The sequence below is a fragment of the Chaetura pelagica genome, unplaced genomic scaffold (genome assembly GCF_000747805.2).
Source record: "Chaetura pelagica isolate M959 unplaced genomic scaffold, ChaPel_1.0 scaffold364, whole genome shotgun sequence".
Lineage (NCBI taxonomy): Eukaryota > Metazoa > Chordata > Aves > Apodiformes > Apodidae > Chaetura > Chaetura pelagica.
The window spans coordinates 1,503,937-1,528,054 of NW_009953089.1; the positions used below are offsets into that span (position 1 = coordinate 1,503,937).

At 40.4% G+C, this 24,118-nt stretch overlaps 1 protein-coding gene across 1 annotated transcript in view; it reads left to right on the plus strand.

Annotated features, from left to right (window-relative positions):
* Nucleotides 1-12,906: 12,906 nt before the first annotated feature.
* PTPRG (protein tyrosine phosphatase, receptor type, G) overlaps nt 12,907-24,118 on the plus strand; it is a gene marked incomplete at its 5' end in the record, with an annotated part of 313,696 nt that continues 302,484 nt past the window's right edge. Inside the window, 1 exon segment of the mRNA XM_009997037.1 lies at nt 12,907-13,015. Within this exon segment, the coding sequence (XP_009995339.1) occupies nt 12,907-13,015 (109 nt within the window).

Below are 24,118 nucleotides of genomic sequence, written 5' to 3' on the forward strand. Positions count from 1 at the left end.
CAGTAATGAGAGGGATATACTCCATCTGGACAAAGATGATCTTTGTATATGCTGTGTTAACTTGGATAATATCAGTTGTCAGATATGCTCTACATCAGCCTTGATTTCCTTGCAACTTTAAATCAAATCACATATAGTAGATTATATTTTACTAACATCTAAAAAACTTTTTAATAGCAATTTAATTCCTGTGCTCTGAGCAGATGTGGTTGTCAGTTGGCAAGTAGCTTGAGCACCTCATTGCTTCTTTGTAGTACATCACTTGTTCATCAGAGAAAACTACAATGTCCAATCCACCCCCAAAAAATGTTGATGCATGCTTTTTTTTTAAGAAATCATGAAAGGATTTAAATGCAGAGCTGAAAAGCCTGAGTGGAACTGATTACTTTGGGCTTCTTCTTTACAAAATACAAATTGGGGGTTAAAAAAAGACAACATGAGGTTTTCTTATGAATAGCTTTACTTTTGATTTCTCTAGCAAAGATTGTTGTGTAGATGGAGAATGTAAAGAAGAGTAACAATGGAAGTGTATTTAATGGTGAACAACTGTGCAGTATTGATAGTTGTTCTTTACAGTTGTAAGATGCAGCTTTGCAGATCTTTGTCATGGATAGGATGAGTGCTGTCACAGAACAAGCACTGATATGCTGTCAATGTGTCATACATTTGTTATTTAAAAAGTAATTTACTTACTATAACGTAGTTTAATATTTGTTAGAGAAATAGAGAATCTGTTGTGATATTATCTTATTTTTGAGGAAAAAGTAGAACATAGGCCATTGCCATGGAAAAAATCTTCTAAGCATTGCATGAAAGGATTATTTATTTTTTAACACTGTCACTGCTGATAAGGGAGATGGAATATTGTTATACTTCACTCTTGTAGCATAAAAGAAGAAGCCTAAAATATGAAGTAGCAATTGTGGAACACATGCACCTTTGGAATTAATTTGCCTGGAGGGAGTTACTTTCTTGAGTAATTAAACTTTCTGTGGGTATTGAGGACTATTCTGGGACTTTGAGTCAAGTGGGGACTAAGTACAAAGCTGTATTGAAATTAAATAGCCAAGCCAATCTGCTGGGAAGTGAGAAACCTGCCACAGTCAACAACCTTGCTTTCTGCAGCTGTGCTGAAGTCTTGGTGAGGTTTGTTAAGATCCTTAAGCAAACAATTACATTTGTCAGGGTGTACACTAGATTCATCTTCCATGGCAGAGTGCTTTTGTTGTGTTTTTTAGTAATTTAAGTGCTAGTAATAGCTATAGGATTAGTAACACTGGAAACCGGGCAATGTTGCGGAGTAGCTGAGATTGGAGAAGGGAGAGTTCTGGGGCTTTCTGGTACCTCAGGAGCCTTCCAGTACCTGAAGAGCCTACAGGAAAGGGAGGGACTCTTCACCAGAGAGGGTAGTGATAGGACAAGAGGTAATTGTTTTAAACTGAAAGAGGGGTGATTTAGGTTAGACACAGGGGAAGTTCTTCACCATGAGGGTTGTAAGGTACTGAAATGAGTTGCCTAGGGAGGTTGTGGCTGCCCCCTTCCTGGAGGTGTTCAAGGCCAGGTTGGATGAGGCTTATGCAGCCTGGTGTAGTAGGAGGTGTTCCTGCTCATAGCAGGGAGATTGGAACCTGATGATCTTTAAGATCCCTTCCAGCCTTCACCACTCTATGACTATATGCATAGGGAGGGAATGACCTTCTGCACCAGAGCCTTCCCAAGCAGAGGTGCTCTGGAGGAAGCCTGAGCACTGAGAGTGCAGCTTTCCAGTTTTCTTCTGCTCTTCTTGGTTTGGCTATGTGGGACCTGTTTACAGTGCTTGGCAAAGCTGTATGCCTCTGCTGATGATCACTTAGGCTGTGGTCTCCATTCTCAGCCAGAGCTGATCCTCAGTGGCACTCAAGCAAAGCGTGTGTTGTTTTCAGCACTTGTGTGCACTGACCATCTCCTCTCAAACCTGCCCTTTACTTAAAAGATGGTGTGCATCTGAGTTCCCAGCATGCCCACCACAAGGTGAAAGCATCCATTTGTTCTTTCCAGAGCTCTTCATTTCCTCCTCTTTCACTCTTGTGCTGTGAGAGCGCTTCTTGTCTGAAGATCAACACTTGAGTGCTCTAAAATCTGACTCTTTATGAAGCTTGTTATGAAAATTGATGTACCAAACAAGGAAGTAGGGCATGGAGTGGAGTATTCGAGGTTTTAAAGGGTATGAGTTGAGCACACCAAGGCCAGGCAGGGCTGATGAGTCTGTGGCTGGTCTGTCCAGGACAGCACAGAGTAGGGCACAAGGTTAGTGTTAAAGATGCTTTGATTCATTCCATGTGTCATGTGTCATCCCTCATTGCACCTCCCTCCCCTGCCCCAGGTCTTAGATTTTTGGTTAAAACTTAATTTATTTATTTTTTTGAGTAATGGGTCTCAAACAGCATGTGGCACTGCAGTGACAGTCTTGCCAAAAACTGTCTAAAACTGAATTATTGCTTCTAGTATCTCTGTGCATGTGCCCCAGGATAGCAATTGCCTTTTTCTGCAGTGGTATTGCAGCATGAACTTTCATCTAATTCATTATCCACCCTAATGCTCAAGTCTTTCTGCATTACTGCTTTCTAAACAGCAGTCTCTCACTTCATTCCTACACTGATTATTATTTCTCCCCAACTGCATTGCCTTATATCTGTCTTCAGTGGAACGTCTCACTTACATCAGCCCATTTTGCTGAGCTTGTCAGACAGTGGAATATTTTTGAGGCATTCTTGCTTGCTTCTCCTCCTCTGGGTTTAGCATCACTTACATTTACTGAGTGTGGCATTAGCTTTGTCCTCCAGATGGTTACACTGGTTGCATAGGAAAGAACAGTGACACTGTACCTTTTCAGACTGTGCTGCTTACCCATCACTGTGGGATTACAAAGTGTGCACCATTGCTGGCAATTTTTGTCTATTACCTCATCTGAGCCCTGTCACTGCTGTTTTGTTCTTGCTGCCAAAGGCCTTGCTGCTCTTGCTCTTCATAGTATGAGATTTTGTATCTAAATCTTTACTGCTTTCTCTGGAGACAAATGACCAAGTATTAGTTTTGGGCCCTAAACTGCACCAGATCCTCCTGCTGGGAAAGTTCCAGAAAATTTTTTGCCTCGGTGAAAAACTAATGATGAACTGCAAAGCAAGGGTGGGAGTTTGAATCATTTTACAGCTCTCTAGTATTTACAGTGTCTTTTTTCTTTAAACAATGCAACTCTCTTGGAAGGAAGGAGAGAGTTCTCAAAATAGTAGATCATGTTGTTGGGGCATATATCCCTATCTAACAACTTGTTCAGTCAGCACAAAAGATCTATTTATCTCAGTTTCCACTTTAGATTTATATTTTGGGAAATAAGTGTGGATGAAACCCTTTGCTAGAAAATCTGTATGTAAGGCAAGCTGTCAGCATAAAAAGGATGAAAAAAACCCTCTGTTTTGTAGATCATAAGCCAAATTGAATACATTTTTACACAAATAAAAATGAATGCTTGTTTGCTTGGTTCTGCTCAGCTTTTGAGTTGATCCTAAAATAATTTTTGTGGATCTGGCTGGAATTGCTGTCACATGCTGGAAACACTAAATCTGGCTACCTGAGGACTACTGATCTGTTTCAGTGCAGAGTGATACAAATCTCAAGTTATTTCTGCTTGTTCCAGGGAAGCATGCTGGTTTATGCCCTTCCATCTTTCCTCTAGGAGATTATGCAGCTATAGATGGCAAGACATGACTACAAACTGAGAGGAAGATACCTCACACTGAGACTAGAGCGTTTCTTCTGTCTTAAATAGTTCTTTATTGAGCTTTCCACCTTCTGCATTAATTTGAGATCCTGAACCAAATAACCAGGAAGAGATTGATGTGGCCTCACTTTATTTCCCACAGTCAATAAATTGTTAAATGGGCCAAAGGACATGGGTTAAAAAAAATCATTTTGTATAAAGAATGAGGTATTTTTATTAGCTGACAGAGCCCCTGTCTCTGAGGACATTATAATGGGCCAAGTTTGATCTTCTGCCACGCAGTGGGAGCAGCTCTGTTGGCTTCATAAAGTGCCTTACTGTTCTCCTTGTGAATGAAATCAGCACTCTGCTCTGCATTTTCTTCTGAATGAATGCTGGGCTTGCTGCTCCTTTGGTGTCAGAGGCAGGTGAGTTTGAAAGGGTGCCTTGGAGTGAGGACTTGCTGCAGTGTTAATGTCATCTCCAGGAGAGCTCTGGGAACTCTGCATAAGTTTGGCAGAGAAGACTCTGATTTGTAGACACATGCTTGTCTTTACTGATATAGCACAAAGGTGGTTTTAATAGGATGATGACATGAGTAAATGAAATTGTAGGGCTACCTATGGGGAAGGGTGAATGTGTCTGGCAAGATCATAGCCTGGATGAACAGACACCTGTGGAGTAGGTCTGCATCATGAGATCCTTGCTATGGTTATTTGGATGAGTCTAATAAATATATATGCATTTTTTTAATCAAGATAGTTCTTGGTATGTGATTGAGGGGAAATCTGTTTTGAAAACGAAATAAGGCTGTAACAGGGCAAATGCTGGCAGTGGATATAAGCAAACTGTTTTCAGAGCAGAGGTGAAATCAGTGATTTTTTCATGAGTTTGTGTGTTTTTGTGAGTATTACTAGCTTTAGTGAAAAGAAAATTGTATGATCCTGCATTAAGCAAGAAATTGAAGTTTAAAAATATTCCATTAAGATCACATTTGTTTGCTATTCAGAGGCTGTTTTTCTGACACTGTGCCTGCTGCAGCACCTAATTATGTGGGAATGAGAGTGAGACAGGTGGTTCCAGTGTTGTCTGTTGTAAAACCCTTAAGGTTTAGGTACTTGTAATAAGGCAAGAAGTGAAATAAACCCCTCTTTTGCCATAGTTAATTCAATGTGCAAACAAGTCTCTTTTATATATGTGTAGTTTATATTTCCTGGATAAACCATGCCTAGAATGAAGAGACCAAGATGGCCCCTTCTCAGTGTGTCTATGCTGATGGATTCAAGTCCTTTTTGCACTAATACACTGTGATGCCTCCTTATTCCAGCTTGTTCCAAACTTCATTTCAAGCTTGCCCTTGGGGAAATGGTGCAGTGACATTGGAGCTGGCTGTGTGAGCAGTCACTGTGCCCTGATACCTGAGGTTCCATTCCCTTCACTCATTCTGACCAGCTTACTTTAGGTAGTGGAGAATTGAGTTTTTCTCCTTGATATCTGCTGTGACTCAGTCAGCACTGGCTGAGAGAGATCTGCTTTCTTGTGCAGGTCAGCCTCGCTTGTGGACCTCTGCTCTGAAGTCTTATTTCAGTGTTTGCATCACACATTATTATGAACAAAATTCAGAGGTGACATGACCCTTCTGAAGTGCAGCAGGGAGAAGTGTTGAACAAGGATGAGGATTTCTCCTTTTAAGAAATGCAGATAATGATGATTAACAGAAGTCTGAGGAAATGTGAAGGATGCATAGACCAAGGAGTCCAGTTTTTAGGATGTAATATGCATTAATCTTTAAGATATCTCAATTTAGATGCCTAGAATACCAGGCTGAAAGCATTGTCTTAAAGGTAAATGAAGTGTATTTCTGTATGCAGAAACAGTTCAGTGGGATAAATGTTTTACTCTGGTTTTGGATCAAACACAGCTGGCTTTGATGTGTTTGTAGTTCTTAGGGATGGAGGATCAGTGTTTCTGAAGCTGGGGTCCTGAAGCTTCATTTCTGTGGCTGTCACCCTCTTATGCTGTCTGCAGTGTGACACAAACAGCAGCCCCTCCATCCTGGAGGAGGAATGCAGTTGTCTGGCTATTATTTCTTCCCAACACTTCTGCATTTTCTCCAGGGAAAAGATAATGGACTGGAGGTGGTTTTTTTTCATGACATGTTGCTCACACACTGATAGATTTGCATTCACATACTGCAGTTTGGGAACCATTAGTCTAAGGGTATTCCCCCATTTCTCTGGTAGAAGCTTTGCTGCAGGGCACTCTACTCCTGGTAGGAATAATGTTGCAGTTGGTTTAATTTGTGTGTTTTTATCTTGAGATGGAAATTTTTGGCACTGTTTTTTAACTGGCTGACTTCACTTATTTCTAGCACAAGTGCTGCAAGTGATGCCAGTTGACATCAGTGCTCTGAATTCACTAGCTATGTCATATCTTGTACAGCTGATGCCAGCAGAGTGTAAGCCATGAAAATGCAAAAACAAGCCCCTTCTAATCATTGGGAAGCATCTGTCTCTTCCTGGCCTCCCAAGCTTTTTTTTTCTGAGTCCCCTTAATGGGGCATCATTAATGAAACTTGAAGTTGCTTTGCTGTCTCACTAATGAGCTTTGCTCATCTTGTTTATAAAGCTAACCAGGCTGAGAGAGGGATTTGTGGGAGCTTGTTGTGAATCAGGAGACTTCAGTTGGCTTTTCCTTGGGAGAGCACCTGCTCTGCTGGAGAGCACCTGACAGCCCTGGGCTTTGTGGCACACTTGTGTGTCCTTGTCCAGCTCTGGCATAAAGCTTGCTCTGGAATAGGAAACTTTTCTGTCACCCTTCAACTCCATCTCTTATAAGAAAAATGCTGCAGTGAACAATCTGTGTTCTGTTGCTTCTCTGTGGCAGCTCTATCTAATGCTTTGGGACTTCCACTGCGTTGATACATTTGAGCAATGCAAAATTGCATTACACTTGTTGGCTTTGAACTCAGCAGGTCACCAAGGGTTAATGAACCTAGTGACTGCTGTATTCATGTTTGGGATAAGGACTTTGAATTCTGCTAGTTGATTTAATCCCTACAGTTTGAGAGGGTGTTCCATGGACTATTTTTCATCTTCAAATTGCAATCTGCTGGTCAGTTCCTGTGAAGCCCTGCTGTGCTCTGCGTTTATGCTCTTGTTTTTAGGATTTGTACTATTACCACATCATCTGTCAGACATGTGAACAACAGAGAAAGAATGGTGTGAAAAGTCCCCATGTGATTTTTAGGAATAGACCTATTGATTGTGCTCCAACAGGAATTAGGGGCTGCCTGGGTGTCTGTTATCTGGGAAAGGGATATACACCTCTTGGCAGATGTAGCATCTGGGTTTCTGGTATTTCATTACTCACGAGTAACTTGTGATCTGTAACTCCCTTATTTCATTAATGTAAAGCTGTGAGAATTGTGTTGTGCCTTCCTTGGAGAATAGATTTTGTCTTTATCTGATAATCAGAAGAAATCTCTGCAGCATAATCAAAGGAAGAAGTCTCATTCAGAATAGAATTTGTTGATGCTCTCTGACCACCATGTGCTGTTTTAACTTTCATCCTTTCTGGCAAGGTATCAAACAATCTGCAAACTATGGGAATCCGTGGCTGAAGAGTCTGTTTAGAAGTAATACACTATTGAAATGCATTAGCTGTTCCTGAAACATTTTTAGATTCATTTGGTGTCAAAGGGTGGTAAAATATTTAAGGCAAATAGCCTCGTTTTGTTTAGGAAGCTGTCTGTGAAAGAGCTGAGAGAGATGAATTTAACCATTATTCATTTTAACTGTACCAAAATATTTTAATTGTTTAATATTGTATATTTCTTTTCAGGTGTGCCCATCTCCCCCTTTTTCTTTCTTCTGCCCCATTTGACAGCATTTATTTGAAGACATTGCCTGGAATTTTCAGCAGAGCGCGTGTTATAGTGCTCAGCACTGCAATGTCTTCAGCTTACCTGCTTCTCTTTAGCACAGCCCAATTAAAAATATGGTAAATGACCTTGATAAAGATGCTGCTGCTTTTTTGTTGTTGGTGTTCGTTTTGCTTGAAGCTTTAGGCTTGCAGATGGCCAAGAGTCTTGGCTCACTGATCTCTTAAACACCATTTAAGAGATGACACAAAAGCCCTCCAGGTAATGTTTCTATGCCCCCTCCCCCTTTAAAAATGCGGTGTTGTGCAGTCTTCAAACAAAGAGTGGTTTTCTTGGTTTTGACAAGTTTTCTTTCTACAGGCATTGATTCGATGCAGAACTAATTGCTAGCATTTGTTATGATTTAGTGCTTTTTTGCTACACACTAACAAGATTTTATTTTTAACCTCCCTGCTTTAAGTGCTTTCATAGTGTGACGCTACTTCAGATTCCACTAGTTAAGTTTCTTGTTTCCAAGGGCTGACTTGTTTTCCAGCAGTAGCACCAGGTGGAACTACATCAGTTAAAAAGTGTGTCCGCATTAGGAACTAGGACTAAAACAGAGTCAGCTGCTAGTATAGTCCAGAGTGACAAATCACAGAATGATTGAGCTGGACAATGTGTGTACCTTTGGCTATGTACTGTTTTAATCGGAACAGCTGAAAACAGGTTTGTGTGCAACCCTTGTCTTCATAGCAGGCTTAAAAGAACCTGAGTTTGGCACACAAACTAGTGAAACTATCATCATAACTAATGTTTTCACCATTCAGATATAAAGTATTGACCTTAAAGGATTTTTCTTACAGAACTGATTGTTTGATACCTTTTAAACACTAACAGTGAGGGTATAATCTCTCTGAATAGTATAATAGCTTTATATTTAAGGTAGATTGGGGATAAAATTTAGTGTTTGCATGTGAGCTATGAATACCAGGAAGGTATTCAGGCAGGAATTACCTTATCGTACCTTTGAGGGCACTTATCAAATATTTTTTATTGGAAAGTTAATACATTGAGACAGAGGAAATGGAAAGCTGATCAGAATGCTAAGGCATGTCCCAGCATTGCTTTGCGTTTGCTCTCTGCAGATACGCTGCACGGGTTGATTCATTTGGCACATCATCTAAAATCATGTAGTGTTCAGGACCGATTAAAATCATATGAAATAGTGTGTAAGATTTCTCCATGTTAGCTTTGAAGGATCCTCTGTTCCTTGCAGGAGCAGTTCTGATGGGCACAGCACAACTCCACTGACTGCAGGTGTTATGCTTCAGAGGCACCAGCAGCCAGAGGAGTTGCTCAGGATTTGATTTCATGCTTGTGTATCTGAGTGTGAGATCAGTCCCCTTCTCTTTTAATCGTGTATCTGCAAGTCTCAGACTTATGGTTTTCATTACTCCTCTGCCATCAGCACTGGCATGATGTATCAAATGAAACCTTGCAGGGTAAGGGCTTCTGTTGTCCCTTCTTTTCCTCCCTGCCTCTTGCTCAGTTTGTGTCTATATTGCACTTCACCCCTCTATTTTGGCTGCTCCATTTTGAGCCTTCCTGGAGTATGTTCCTGCCTCTCCTGTTGTCTCGATTTCCACTTCCCCAGCTTTTCCAGGGATCCCAGAAGAGAGGAGCCTCCCTGTGTTTGCTTCATGTTGTCCAGCTGGTCTTATTGCTGGCTTTTCTCCAGCATCCAATTCTGCAGGAGTGAAGCAGGATACCACTTGGCTGCTCTCTGGTTTTGAGCTGTTAACTGTTTCCCCATTGAAAAAGACTGGTGGAAACCTGTAGCAGTTGGTGCTAATCAAACTTCCTGAAATATTTTATCTGAAATGTGCTTAGTTGGTAGAAACACTGGAAGATGTCAGTGGAGTTTGAGTCACTTATTTGCACGTGTATCTTGTGAAATGGTGCAATGGGAGCAGTTCATGAAAATGAAATGTACACTAATGGCTGTAGCTAAACAAAATATTTTAGCTGTGTGTATTTTCAGTGAAAGAAGCAGATTCAGCAACACTTAAATGCCTGTTAACTTTTCATTGGTTGTATAAAATTGTTTTGGTACATCCCTAGCCCCTCAAAAAAATCTGGAAAAAGTAACGATGCTGCCTGAAGCAGAAGGTTGTTTTTATATACAAGGCACTTTCTTTTTTGAAATAACTTGACTTAAATGCTTAGGCTCTTCCAAACTTGTGTCTAAAAAGTCACTGTATGCTCTGTTCTGTATGTTGCATTTCTTCAATATGAGGGAGTCCATTGACCCCAGTTAACAGCCTGAGCAAAAGCACCATGAGATCGAGTCTGTGTTTTCCTGTTGACTTTACCAGTATAAGATATTGCCAACAATAGATATTATTTCCCACAGTGTTTGTGTGGCCCCATGCAGCAATGCATGGCTGTGCTGTGAAAGGGCTGGGGAACAGAGCCAACTGAGGGAAAAAGGAGTGTCCTGATTTTTGATAGAGACAGACTGTTACCTTTCCAGTTCACAGCATGGGCAGAGATCTCGACCTATCATCCTTTCCCCAGAGTTAGCTATCCAGGAAACATCTGTCTTCTCTAAATAGCTAACAACTACTGAATTATTGCATGTTTGAAAGGGGATTATTGACATTGGTGTTGGGCTGCCTAGCAGTGATGCAGGATTTTATTTAGAACAGCATGTTCCAATTTGTTTCTCTTTCAGTCCTACAGAAGATATTTAGCAGTTCCACAGTTCTCTTGACAAATACTTGAGCTCCCCTCTTGGTTTGTGTACAGCTCTTCACCATGTATAGGTATAGATTAATGTACAAATCTATTCTCCATGCAGAAAACTAAAATTGCATATTTTCACTAGAATGTCACATTTTTAATTGCATAAATAAGATGCTGACTGAAGCAAATGTTCAATTTCACATTAAAGTTAGGCATTCTTAAAGGCTTGGATTTACATAATTTAATTTTCTGCACAGAGGATACTAAAAATCAATGGTATGATTCATAGCCACACCATGGTTGCCATGTGGCTTTTTGACGGTTCAAGCTAGGAGTACAAAGGGGTTTACAACTTCAGATGTTTCACACTGACTTGGAGCCTTTTTGCCTTCAACAAATATAGATTATTTATACACAGTGTCTTTCTTCTGATGGTAAAGGTGCACAGAAGGGCTCACTGAGCAGATACCTGCAGGCATACCCTATTCCTTGGAGGAAGCAAGGTGAATTCTTTTGTCTGTGGGAATACATTTTTGTGGGCAAGAAACACTCCACAACCATTTGCTTCTTCTATGTAGAGGACGCTTGGAACTAAGCTGCTGTCTTTCACTTTGTAATAAGGAGGGATTTTAGGTATATTTCTCAGCACATGAGATTTTTAAATGAGTAAGCAGGCCTTTTTTTCTTTTGGATAGTCTTTCCAGCCATCCCCCTAGGTTATTTCCACATTCTCTTCCTTGGAGTTTTTATTGTTCCTGATCTTTGGTCAGGTGTAATGTTTGGTTGTTTTATCAAAAGGATTTGAGGCTTCACATCCCTTACCTGTTCTTTCCTGTTGAAATGAGTGCCTGTTGCCTCCCAATGAGGAAGATTCATTAGGGTAAATCAAAAGAGGAAAATAAGGTATATGACATAGTGTTGTCTACAAATCCTGGTAGCATGATGTGTTCCAGCATCTCTTGTTCACATCTTGGAGAGAATTAACATTTAGAAGGTTGCCAAGAAATCTGGAAAACTCATTCATATTGAAGGCTCATAATAAATTGCACATTTAGTATCTTTGCTTGCACAAGGCAAAATTTGGCAGGGGCAAAACTGTGATGTCTTTCCTGAGATTGCATGACTTTTCCTACCACTTTAAGATTCCAGTATCTGCAGAAAACCGTGGTCCGCCTTGAAGAGTGAAGGTTGTCTTTCAAGCTGTCCTTAGATGGAGAGGCCTCAGGCTCAGCATGCTTTCTGCTACTGTGGTACAAAGTGGGTGTTGCCTGAAAGCTTTTCTAAAGGGAGGGAAAGCCAAATTCTGAGTTACTGGTGCTTGATGTTCAATAAAGTCCTGTTACAAGCTTCATTTCAGCTCAGCTGTAATTGTCTTGTGAACAGAAGGAAATACAGTGCTTGGTGACTGCATACTGGTAGCAGTGCTTTACATGGTTTTCTAAAGTTTTAATTTGAATTATTCAGCTAGTTTCTTACTGATCAAGTAAGTGGTTTGGGATCAGTTGAACCTAAATTTCTGTGGAGTCAGTTGGTGCATACGTGTTTTTCATATTCTGCCACTGCAGATCTAAGGGTCTCTTTGTGTGCCTTTATTATAGTATGAAAGTTTTCAGCTGTGGTGCTCTGAGAAGGGTAGTTGAATTTATTACAGACTTTTTACTGGTGTTTGTGAATTAACCCACCTCCAGTCTGGTTCAGTCAGATGCACAGAGGCAATAAGCAAAATCTGCACATAAAACCCCCAAACAACCTACATTCTCAGGGAAGCTATGTGTTCCTTTACAAGGAAAAAAAAAAGTATAAAAGAAACAAACTGGGGTGCAACGTAGGATGAGTTCCATTCTGGTTTGGTTGATTAATTCCCTCTAGCTTGTGAAGTTTTACAAAGATGTCTTAGTTACTGGCCTCTCTGTGTTGTGAGGCTTTGGTGTTGCACACTGGTATTTTGTCTGACATACCCAACTGTCCTCTGGCTGGGGGGCAGTGCTACCTGGCTGCCTTGCTTGAGGGAGTTTGATGAGGAGATGTTACTTGAGCCTTGCTCACTGTGAGGCTGATACCCAGTGTCCTGTTGTCTCAGGTCTGCAGGCTTTACATGCAGGAGATTAATTTGATAAACTCTGCGTGGTATTTTCAGCTGTGGTTTACCATATGTGCAGTTATGACAACTGTACTGGCATATTGCAGATACTTGTATCTATATTCTTTTAAAGATCTTGATAACTGTGTTGAATTACCATTAGCAGGTTGGTAGTCACTAGCAAAGTGAGCTATCTTTTTTGGGGTGTAGGTGGAGAAAGCTTGGTCATATCTCATGGCTCATACTTACATGCTTGTGTATATCAGAATTCCTTTATGGAAATTACTGGAGTTATGCAGGTATTTGTCAAAGTAGAAATCAAAAAGGAAAATAAATGGAATGCTGGGTTTTCATGAGGAACAGGCTTGTTAATATTTTTTTAGCAATGCCAAGTTTGTAGTGTCTGCTTAACAAAGATTTAAGCTTCACATTGTATACTTGAGGGAGTAAATAGCAATTTCCTAATGATTCCTTCTCTTTCCAGCTCTGACTGAAGGTTATGTTGGCTCCCTGCATGAAAACAGACATGGTAGTTCCGTGCAGATACGGAGGCGAAAGGCTTCGGGGGATCCTTACTGGGCATACTCGGGTGAGTTGTCTTCTTCTGAAGGCTGAAACATGAAATATCTCCACAAGCAAATTATTTACTTGGTTTTTGTTACTACTATGCTCAGAAACAGTTTAAATTGGTTTTACAATGTATTTTTTTCTGCTGACTTCCTTGCAAACTCCCTGTACGCTTATCCTCTCCTTTCTTAGGTTCCTTGCAAGCCAGCTAGGAAAACTCTAAGCATCCATATGTACATCCAGATTAAAAAAAACACCAAACCCTAGACATTTTACACAAATTTCTTTGTAAGCATATATTTTTGCTGTAGCATATAATGATGACAATGAGACCTGCCAGTGGAGCATCACACCAGGATGTGTGAAGTTCTGTAGGTAGGATATTGGGAGGGTATTTTATGATTTGTCCCACTGCTCTTTTAAGTCTTATGGAAAACCTGATGTGCCTGCACAGTTTTGAGATGCCACAAATTGAAATATACTTCAGAATGATGTCTTTGATATATAGTTTGACAGTTGGTTCAGGTCTAGAAAATTCCAGGTCTGTATTTGAAGTTATTAAAAAAACCAACAACTTGAAATCATGTTAGAAGTTATGTTGACTCTGAGGAAAAATGTCTAATACTTATAAAGTTTTTCTGAAGATTTCAAGCATCAAAACGAGCTTGTGTGTGCTTTTTTGGAAGATCTGAGATGAGTTTCAAATGTTTGGTGCTTGTCCAAGAGGAATGTTGTGCAGGCTTAGATTTAGCTGAAGGAACAATATTATCTTTAAGAAGTCTGAATACTGATAGCAGATAAAAAGGCAAATGTTAATTTTTGACTGCCAACTCCTCTTTTATACAGGCCATAAATTGCACTGGAAACAAATTATTATAGATAAGCTTAGAGGTTTTTCCATTAATGCAGAAAATATCAGATGTCACAAGTTGTCTCTGTTACATCTCAAAATACAAGTTGTCTCATTTGCAAATGAAGTCACATAAATGTAAATATTTTACTAATAGAGGACAAATAACCACTTTTTTGTTAACTTTGATATTATCAGATGGGCAAATATTGCCACAAGATATGCTCCCTTAATGCAGCTCAATATAACTTTTTTAGATTTTAAGCTCCCAAACTCATAACAGGTAGAAATAAACAAATAGAGGAAAAATCTCTGAAATGTTGAAATGAATGGCCAGTTCCTATCTGCTGTCTTGTATAAAATATTAAAAGTTAAGCTCCACTTGGCAGGTTTCTTTTGTTTCTGTTACTGAAAAATGATAAAACACTAGTGGAATTATTCTGTTGTCATGTGTGTCAAACTCCTTGAGTTACTGGGGTCTCAGCTTAAAAAAAAAAAAAAAAAAAAGGGAGGGGAAGGAAGAAACCCCACCCCAAAACAAGCAAAAAAAACCCCAAACCAACCAACCAACAAAAGCAATAAAACACCACAGACCCAGTTTATGCGCCAGGGTTTATACCCGGTTTCCTAATTCTGTTTTTGTGACGGTGGTGCTCTTCCTTTATGAGTAATATCACTTGTTCACCCCTCCAAAAAAAGCTTTTACCACCCACAGATCCATTTAGATTTTTGTCAAAATAAAATGTATAACCCTGATGTGTAATTATACCTTATCTTTTGGGGGATTTGCATCCTTTTGTCTCTTGATAAATCTCCTGCTTCTGTGAGGAAAATAGCCAATCTGTTTTACAGAGAACTGATACTGATTTTCTCAGCTGTCAGTCTCATGCCATTCTACCTGATTAGTGCTATCTAATTAGAACCTTTTTGTCACTATTTCTGATAAAAGGAGTAAATTAGGGAATGGAAAAGGGGGAGATTATATATTTACCAGCACTTGTCAAGAAACCAGAAGAGGATATAATATAATTTTCTCAGGATGCTTTGTCAGGCTGCTGTTTGAGCAGTCTGAGTTGAAATACCATTCCAGGGAAACCTGGTTTGGGACCAACTATTCCAGGTGCAAAACATGAGTCTTCGCCAGGGGGTTTGTGACATGAAACAGAGGTGTGAGCAAACAGCCCAGGGTCTGCATGTCCTGGCTGTACAGCTTGTGTGTGGTGTACTTGGCTGTACTGCACCTGAGCGAGCCCATCCTGGAAGTGGATGGAGATCTTGGTGTCCTCCTGAGCCACGTTGTGGTCTCTCCCTTCAAAAGGAGTAGCTCTGCCCTGCCAGGTCCCACAGAAAGGGCCTGGGAGCAGAAGGAGTAGGATCACATCGCAAGTGTGATTGCTAAGATGGAGGCAGGGATTTGGGTTGTGTCTGGGAGGGAAAAGGCAAGTAGAGATTTGGAAATGACATGGTTATTTCTAAAGGATTATTCCAGGCTTGACGCTGTTTCCTGCAGGAGTCTCATTATAAGTTTTTTCTCACTTTCCTCCCCTCACTTGGTTCCTTGCAGCTATATGGGGGGTTTTCAGCCAGTTTAGCCTCTCTTAGCTGATGTCTTCTGTCCATATTTGCTCACTGAGGGGGCCTGAGGTAATGAAAATGCTTAGCTTCTGCATTTAGGTTGGAGATCGGAATAAATGGTGGGTGGCAGAGCCCAGATGCCAGACAGATGTTTGTTTCTAGCTGAGCACAGTGAGGAGGATGATCATGTTATCTATTTCTTTCTCCTTGCTTTTCCTTTCCGTAGAATATTTCCTAGAACCCTAAGCAGGGCTTGGCTAAGCAGTCTATGTACTAACAACCTTTGTCCTGAGGGAAGGGTTTTGGACATGAAGAGAAAGTTTGCACCAAATGAGCCTACAGAGAGTGGCAACTTTGCAATAAGCAATTAGTCTGTGTCAATGCTTTCTAAGCTCTGTTACAGCCATTATCTGGTAGGCTGCTTCCCTGTGCTCAGACGTTTAGGCCAGTTCCCCTCTGGTTAGCTGTACATCTGCTGGCCTCAGCTCTTGATTTGCTGTATGGTTGTAAATGAAAGGATTTCTAAGCCTTCTAAAATAAGCCTGTTGTCTCCAGACACTATTCTGACTATAACATTTATTCCAGTTCAGAAATAAAATTTGTAAAAATAAAGACTAGATAATTAAATGAAAGCCCATTTTAAAATGGGTTCTGTCAAAAAGACAGAAGGAAACACCATCAACCTTTCAACAGAAACTTTGTTAAGTCTTTGCTAGCAGCTCTTAAAACCAAATTCAGAAATGGGCAAACACTGAAAACAGAAGACTAACTTGCCTTTTAATAGGAACTGCAAGGCTGAACAGAGACTGAAAATCTCCTAGATGTTCTTTTTAGGATTTTTCAGGAAGCTCAAACTACACTGCTAGGGGGATTTCTCTGCATGTGTGTATTTGTGTATGTTTTGGCAAATATTTATTCCATGATCTTACGGTCTTCCTGAACTGCAACTGGACATGTTACTACAGGAATATGGAAAAGGAACAGCACAGTCAAAGCAAGAAGTAGGTGTAGATCCTGAATGTGCTTCTGTGCAGGCTTTTCACAATAATATTTTCTATTAGACTAAAACCTGAATGCGCAAGTTTGAAATTATTTTTAGCTCATCCTTATAATTGCAACAGAACCCCATGTGTTTCTAATACAGCTAATAGTACAGATAGCAGTTCAGGTGCCTTGTCATCAACATAGTAAAATTTCTGTAAATATATAAGCCATTTTTTAAAACAAAAACCCAAAGCAAACCTTGAAAAGAAATCTTACAGAAATATGCAATTGAAATGTCTACGAGATCTAGGCCTTTCTGACTGCCCTCCCTTGTGTAATGTATGCTACTTCACAGAGCATAATATTTCAGACCTCTCAGTGTCAAGTGTTGCATCTGTCAGTGCTGAGAACACTTTGCTGGTGACCTAAGCAGACCCTATTTAGCCTTGCAGAAGCCCAAAAAATGGGTAGTGAGAGGGTCAGGACTTTAGGAGGACATTATGGTATGAGATGCTGACGCAGGTGCTTTTATTTAAGTGATAGTAGCTCTAAAGGGCCTATGCCTACTCAAATCTATTTTTCTGAAAACAAGTATGTAAAATTAATGTGACAATCATTGCATGAGATTGTGGAAAAACAGAAGTGGTTATGGGGAAATATTGCTCTGTTATTCAAATTAGGAAAGTCCTCTTGGAGTCTTCAGATATAAGATGTGATATTTAATTATTCTAGTATTAACATGTGTGATCGACTGGTGTGGAATGGGAGGCTGTGCTGTCCTGGGGCAGGTTGTTGTAAGCGGTGGCACTTTCATCACTGAAGTTTCCCAGTTAAGCTGTGGTGCTGGTGCTGGCAGCATTGGTGTACCCTGGTGTCTTGATGGCTGTTCTGCCATCAGTGTTGCAAGCTGATTCATTCAAGGAATACTCTCTTTTAAGTAATCAAATAATTTGGGCTTCTCAGAGAACAAAAAAGCAGACACTGACCAAGGATGTATACTGTTCTTTTTACTTCATTTCACTATGACTTTGTGAAGAGAACACAATGTAGAAAATGCATAGTTGGTTGTTTTTTTTTCTCTTTCATCTTATGATGTGTTCAAGGCATCTCTTTCCTTGTTGTACCTTGATTTCTTATTTTCTGTGTGAAATTATTAGCACGACTTACGATGCCTCTGTTCTTTCTGGGTGTCCTTACTGCTTTTTCTGCCTAAAATGCTGGATCCTTTCTCTCCAAGATTCTGTGCAACTACCATGAACACTAGTAGAAGTTAATAGAAGAAAAATAGGCTTCACAAGAGTAGGAATAACCCTGTGAGTAGGCAAAAGTGTCCATTAAGAATAGGAACTGTGACTGTGCTGTCATGCTAGTGGACACTGTCAGTGTGTGAATACTTTGTCCTACAACACTTAGGCATTTATTGCTGTCCTTTAAGATGCTATTATTTAAAATATTACCAGTGATGAATATAAGAATTGAGTGTTCTTCTCAAAAGCAATTGCTGGCATTAAAACAGGAAAGATCAGTAAAGGTTATTTCCTGAAAGAATAGCAAATGGTGTTAACTGTGATGAAATGTAACTTACTGATGTCTTTTGTAAAAGTGTGAATTTCTCCCACTTTGCTTAGATTGTTCTCATTAAATAGGCTGCTAATGTGAGTTGGACAGGAAATAATCAGCACATAGTAAGGAAAGGCATCAAGACATATTGAGCTGAGAGGTAACTAATGGCCTATTTGCCATGGTCAGTATTTCACTCTTTCTGTCCCTCAGGATAATAAATCTTGACATTGACCACAACTCTGGCATACCATGTGCTCAGTTAGCATTCCTCTGGAAGGGGACTCATCTCCGGTAAGTGCAGGGTGGTCAAAATGAGCAGGTTCTGCCTGTCTCCCTTCCTCACTTTTAAGCTGACTTTGTCAAGGGGAACTAAACTGAAAGAGATGGAAAAAAAATATTCCCATTAATATCTGATCAGTAAACTGAGCTTTGAATATTTTTATCTGTGTTCATCAGAGAAGAATGGTAGCCTTCACTGAACCCCACTGAAGCCGACTGGGATGCACTAATTTCTATGAGCAATATTATTAGAGTAACAGTTGCTCCAGAATTCGAGCTACACTCTTTGACAAGAGAAACATGAAAAAAACATAGCTTGAGAACTTACTGTTGCTGCCTAAGCATGAACCCTGATTTTTAATGTGTACAGCTAAAGCAAGTGGTATACTGTTGTGTGTTTTCTGAACTAAACTGCCAATGCCATCTTTGTTTTGGTTGTTTGTATTCTGATGGTGCTGGGCCATGAGACTTCACATCCATGAGCCAAGCACTGTACAAATGGGCACTGGAGATGTACTTGTCTGCAGAACCTGTATTGCTTTCCAGGAGGATGTCAAGGAGAATACTTATAATCTTTAGCTATTTGCATTGTGAAGTAACATATACAAAATACTGTCTTTTGGTTTTGTCATGAGAATGAAGAAAGAAGTTTTCAAGTTCCTGAGAACAGAATGTTTCTTCCTAACTGTAAGCTAGTGTGAATAAGAAATTCACAATCTCGTGTTTGTGTTGAGTATTTAGCATTAGCAGGCCTCTAAGGAGAGCCAGCCTTGCCAGAAGCAGTCCAAGAAGTCTGTATCATTTTTATTAAGCCATATTGCTGGGGAGCAAAGCTCTGATTGAGAGTCTTGCCATTTACTTTGTTTGTCTATTGGCAAGTTTCTAAATAATCTGCTAAGAAAACCTCAGATGGCAATTTAGTTTCTACTTAGACACAGACATTATTTCCTTATTGAATACCATTAATACTACTTTCTCTCTCTTCTTGCCACCTCTTCTGTTTTGTCATGCTTACAGTTTATTCCAAGTACTGTTGTTTTTCAATCCTGATATCCAGTCTCTAATGAAATGTTTGACTGAAATTTTAAATGTCAGACATGGTTGTGGTAAATTGCCTGTTTTCTTTTTTTTGGCAAGGTTCTTTCTGGAAGTTGATTGTTTTTCATGACTTAAAGACATTAAAGCCAATCTGATTTGTGAATGCTCTGAATTTCTTTTTACTGTTTTTGAGTAGATAGGCCCTTGGCAGATGAGTAGCTTTGACAAGCTTAAATATAACAGGTACAAAGAACCAGATGTTCCTTCAACTTTCTTTCATGAAGTTTTTCCCTATCACATCACAAAAGTATAAAATAACTATAACAGATGCTAGATGGAATCTTCAGAGCTTCAGATACAGTTGTTCCAATGCTACATCAAAGTATTTTTACTTTGCACTGCAGCCATCACAGCTCTGGCTGTCTATGCTGAAATGAGGAAGCACAAAGAGCTGCTTTTGCTGGAAATGAGGGACCCCTCATTTCTTTAAAGATGTAATCTGCTTCTTGTTGCATTTTCTTTCACTATAAACACTGGGGCATAAGTAGAAGACCTCTGGAATGACAACTACCAGTGCACTGGTTCATGAAACTGGAAGTGCAGAAGTGCAGCAAAAAGTTGTCAGTTTAGCTGATTTCTAGGCATCGAAATGGGAAACAGTACAAAATATGTCAAGCTCTTTAGAAATAAAAATGTGTGAAAGCCTATATTTTAAATATACAAAAGAAAGGTGGAATTTTTGGGTTGCAGCTGTGATACAATCTCAGGAAATGGACTGGAGAATACACAGAAAGTTAAAGTTTGCTGTTGCCTTGAGATTCTTGAATTACTGCTGTAATACATTGAACTTCCAATCTTGATTTGCTATGTAACTGAACACATAGAGGAGAATAATAGTGGGGAAAAATGTATGTGAGCAGGAAAGATACTGTAGTGAGAAACAAAGAGAGCAGGGAAGCTCTGAATAGTCTCATAGAGTGTGGAGGAAAAAAAAGTAGCTTGTCACAAACATTATTGCAATAGTCTACGCATGAAAAAAATCAAGGAACAAATCAGAATTCTGGTTGCAGGATAAAAGTGGAGTCTTTGTATGAAAGGGCTGAAGAAGGCCAGTACTGCAGTAGGTCTAGAATTATTTCTGTTATTTTTGCTGATTTATGTCATTCCAGTTGCTGTTCAGAAGATAATCTTCAGTATCTCTACCCCCAGAAACTGCCCCTTTTCTCCCCTTCCCCAGGAAGTGCCTCCGTCTTGCACAATGTGGCATCAATAACCTGCAGTTTTTAATGATCCTTGAAAAAGCAGCCCTTGGCTGGAAGAGGAGTGTACCCGCCCCATGGAGGGATGAGGGAGCAGCAGCTGCTGGCAGGGCATTCCCACCTAGCATCTTGCCAGCTGCTGGTGGGGCAGTGTCTGCTGTAGGTGGGTGGAGGTGCTGGATATTTTTTCTGTGTTGAATGTCACATGTCTATTAGAGAGAATTAAATAGTCTCATCTATGTGTGTCCTGCAGTGTCCTTTGGTATTGCAGTATGAGTGCTTAGCAGTTGAGGGAGTTCTTATTTGTGTAATGCCTCTGAGGTAGATGTGTTTTTGTGGTGGCAACTGAAGGACTGGGTAGTTTAGATAACTTTGTTGTTATACCCCATGGAGTGCACAGCAGAACTGGAAATTCAGCCTGAGTCCCAGAGAACCATGCATTTTTTCTGAGGCTGCACATCCAACCTTATCAAATGCTAGCTGTAAAGATCTTGGTTGCCTTGGAGATTTACCTCTTCTTGGGGGAGACCATGTCAGTAGCACAGGTGCTGTGAAGCTCTTGAGCTCACTGGCCTTCCTGGAGGTGATCCAGCTATGGGGCTTAATTCTGCCTTCAGCAACAAACTGAATTTCTCCCTGTGCTGACTGCATTGTTGAAACTCTGTCTGTTTGGTGCTCTCAGCTTTTTTCTAGTGGGCTTGGAACAAAGTTGGGCTTGAATGAGAAGATTCTTTTCCTATTCTATACACTGAACATTTGGCTCTAAATTATGAAGTTTTTTATGTAAGACTGTGTGTGTCCAAAGAGTTGGATGGGCACACTTTTAACCATCAAATTAAATAAATATGAAATCTTGCAATGGAGTGCAGAGCTGTGCATATAAATTACATCTTTAAACAGCACTTGAATGATTTTCTGGAAATGTTTTTAGCTCTGAACTCATAAGGGTCATCTCTGTAGCCTTCTTTTCTGAGGGAGGCTATTGGCACTGGAATGATTTATTGAAGAAGTATGTTGCTGTGCAGTATGAGAGTAATGTCAAGCCTTCCTGAGAACCTGAGTATCAAGCTCCTGCTTTTGCAGAGCTGAAGAAGCAAGTGAGTTTAATTCAATTGAACCCTGAATGAGTGTTTCCTAACTATTTATTCCCACTCACTCTCTCTTAACATGTCCCAGTTGTGAGGTGAGTAGGACTGTGGGCTGATAATGTTTTCAGGACAGTTAGTGAGATGACTGGTTTAATTAATGAAGAATTAGGAGCCCTAGGTCCCTGTTGCAGAGATGATTGCAACTTGAGCTGACGTAGTAAGGACAGGTGGGCATCGCTGACTCACAGAGTTCTTGTGGTTGAACCCTCAGAAGGATGAGAGATCTTTGCACTGTTTAGCTCCTTAAAAAATTCTTAGAAGGACTGACTTGAGAGGAAACAACTCTTCCACCAAAGGAGCTGTTGCTGGTATGGCCATCAGACATTGTCTTTCTCCATCTCAAAGTCCTGCCTATTTCTGAACGGTATTGCTGAGTTTCACGTAAGCCAGTCTGTTCTACCCATAAGGGAGGGAACCTTCCTCCCCTACATTTAAGTCCAGTCTTCATGTACGTTTGCTCCACGCTGCTATAGGATTGCAGCCTTGCAGGCCAGTACACAGATACACGTCTATCCTGGCATAGCTGCTGCAAGGTTAGGTCATGTTGTGAGCACAGTTGTAAAGACTAGGAGGGCACAGAGAGGGTATCGTGTCTCAGGTTACCCCAGTGTGGCTGAGCTGAGGTCTGTGAAGCTGGCCTGTACTTTTTTTTTTTTTTTACTTTGCTGTAATTAGGGCATTCAGGCCAACATCCAAGTTGTCCAGCTGCCAGAAAGCTCAGGAGGAGCTGTTTCAAATTGGGTTCTTTATTTCTGACTCACTTCCGAGACTTTCTCAACTGTCTTAAGTCTGTAAATTTCCTCAGAAATGAACAGAAAATGAAGCATTCCTACAAATGTAGGCCTGATGGTGATCTGTATTGGCCTACAGACTGCAGTTTCTGTTGCTTTTCCTAGGTGGAATAGTAGAACAAATGTCTCCTATCTGCTCCCCAACTCACCCATAATATGCTCACAGCTAGAGCTGAGGTGACAAAGGTTCCTTAAATGTTGAGCACATGCTGGATCAGGACCTTGCAGGACTCCTTTGCTGTATTTCATATCATCTGGTCCTTGAGCACTGGGGTCAATCCCACGTGCCGAGCTCCTGGATGAACAGACTGGTAAGTGGACACACTCAGAATGAAGAATCTAATGTTAGGTTACATGATTTGCTTTGCAAGTGTGTGAATATATTCCTCAAGCACAGAAATAAGATGTACCCTGAGCTAACAACAACAGCAGTGAAGTCATGGAGAGTTTAGACCACTTCATGTTCAGTTTTACATACTGTCATTTGCTCCCGAGGTGTGGCTGTGTGGCTCAGGCTGCTGCTGCAGTCTCTGGCCTCTTGGGACATGAAAAGCCATTGATACAGGCCAGAGGATAGTTTGCTTCTAACCAGAGGTGACATGAGCGTTTCAGATAGATTCCAACTTGGAAGCTTCTGTGGCACTTCAGATCGTACGCCTAACTTATATTTCTGTTGCTGCTGACTTGAAACTGAGAAACTTATCTGCATGATATAGTATTATCACAGGCTGATTACTAAGGAAGGGGATTTGCTATGTGAAGATAAGTTTGCAGAGAGAATTGGATGTCACTTCTGTAAAGAAGGGTTCAGCATGTGTAGTTCAGTTACTGTTTATCTTGCACAAGGGCTTCCCAGATGTCTGCAGGACTTGATTGCTCTTAGTGCAAACACAGAAGTTGCCTCTACCTTAAATTTGAACAAGCCAACTGAGAGATGGTTTGATGTTAAATGCATGAAGAGTTGAAGCAGGGTGTAATGAGGTGAGAGCTATGAGCTGGAGAAGGTACTTAAGAGCCTTCCCTTTTTCTGCTTTTTTAAAAAAGCCACAACTGTGTAGGTCTAAAAGCAGATAAGTGCTTTGTATTCCTATGAAGAGTCTGCTATGGCTAAGAAGCTTTGAGCTTCTTTCATTGCTTGCAGTAGTGCTCCTGTCACTGCTCCCCATCTTGATGTGTACACTTCACAAAACTGCTGGCAAGGTTGTACCTGCAAGACCACCCATTTTCCTCTGATTTGGTCAGTTTGGGTCAAAAGTGGTGGGAGAGGGAAGGAAGGGGAATTGGTAGAACAGATGTAATAGAAGGCTCAAATGCATGTTTCTTTAGGAAATTAGGCTAATCCATTTTGAGCCCCTATTCAAAACTGCAAGATCTCACAAGTAGCTTTTCAGAATACATGCCAGTTAGGTCCTGCTTCTGCAAGGAAGTCCTTGCAATTTCAGCAGATGCATTCTTAAGATTGGAGAATGTCTGGGTAGTTCAAGTGATGAAAATATTAGTGACAATTCCATCCTGTTGTGCTAAGTGAGGTGTAACTGTTCAGAGGAAACAGTCCAAGTCCCTGCAACCTTTCTGTTTGAGGCCATCCATGTTCTTGATCATATGTGCCAATGAAGGAGGTCTACACAGAAGTCCTCG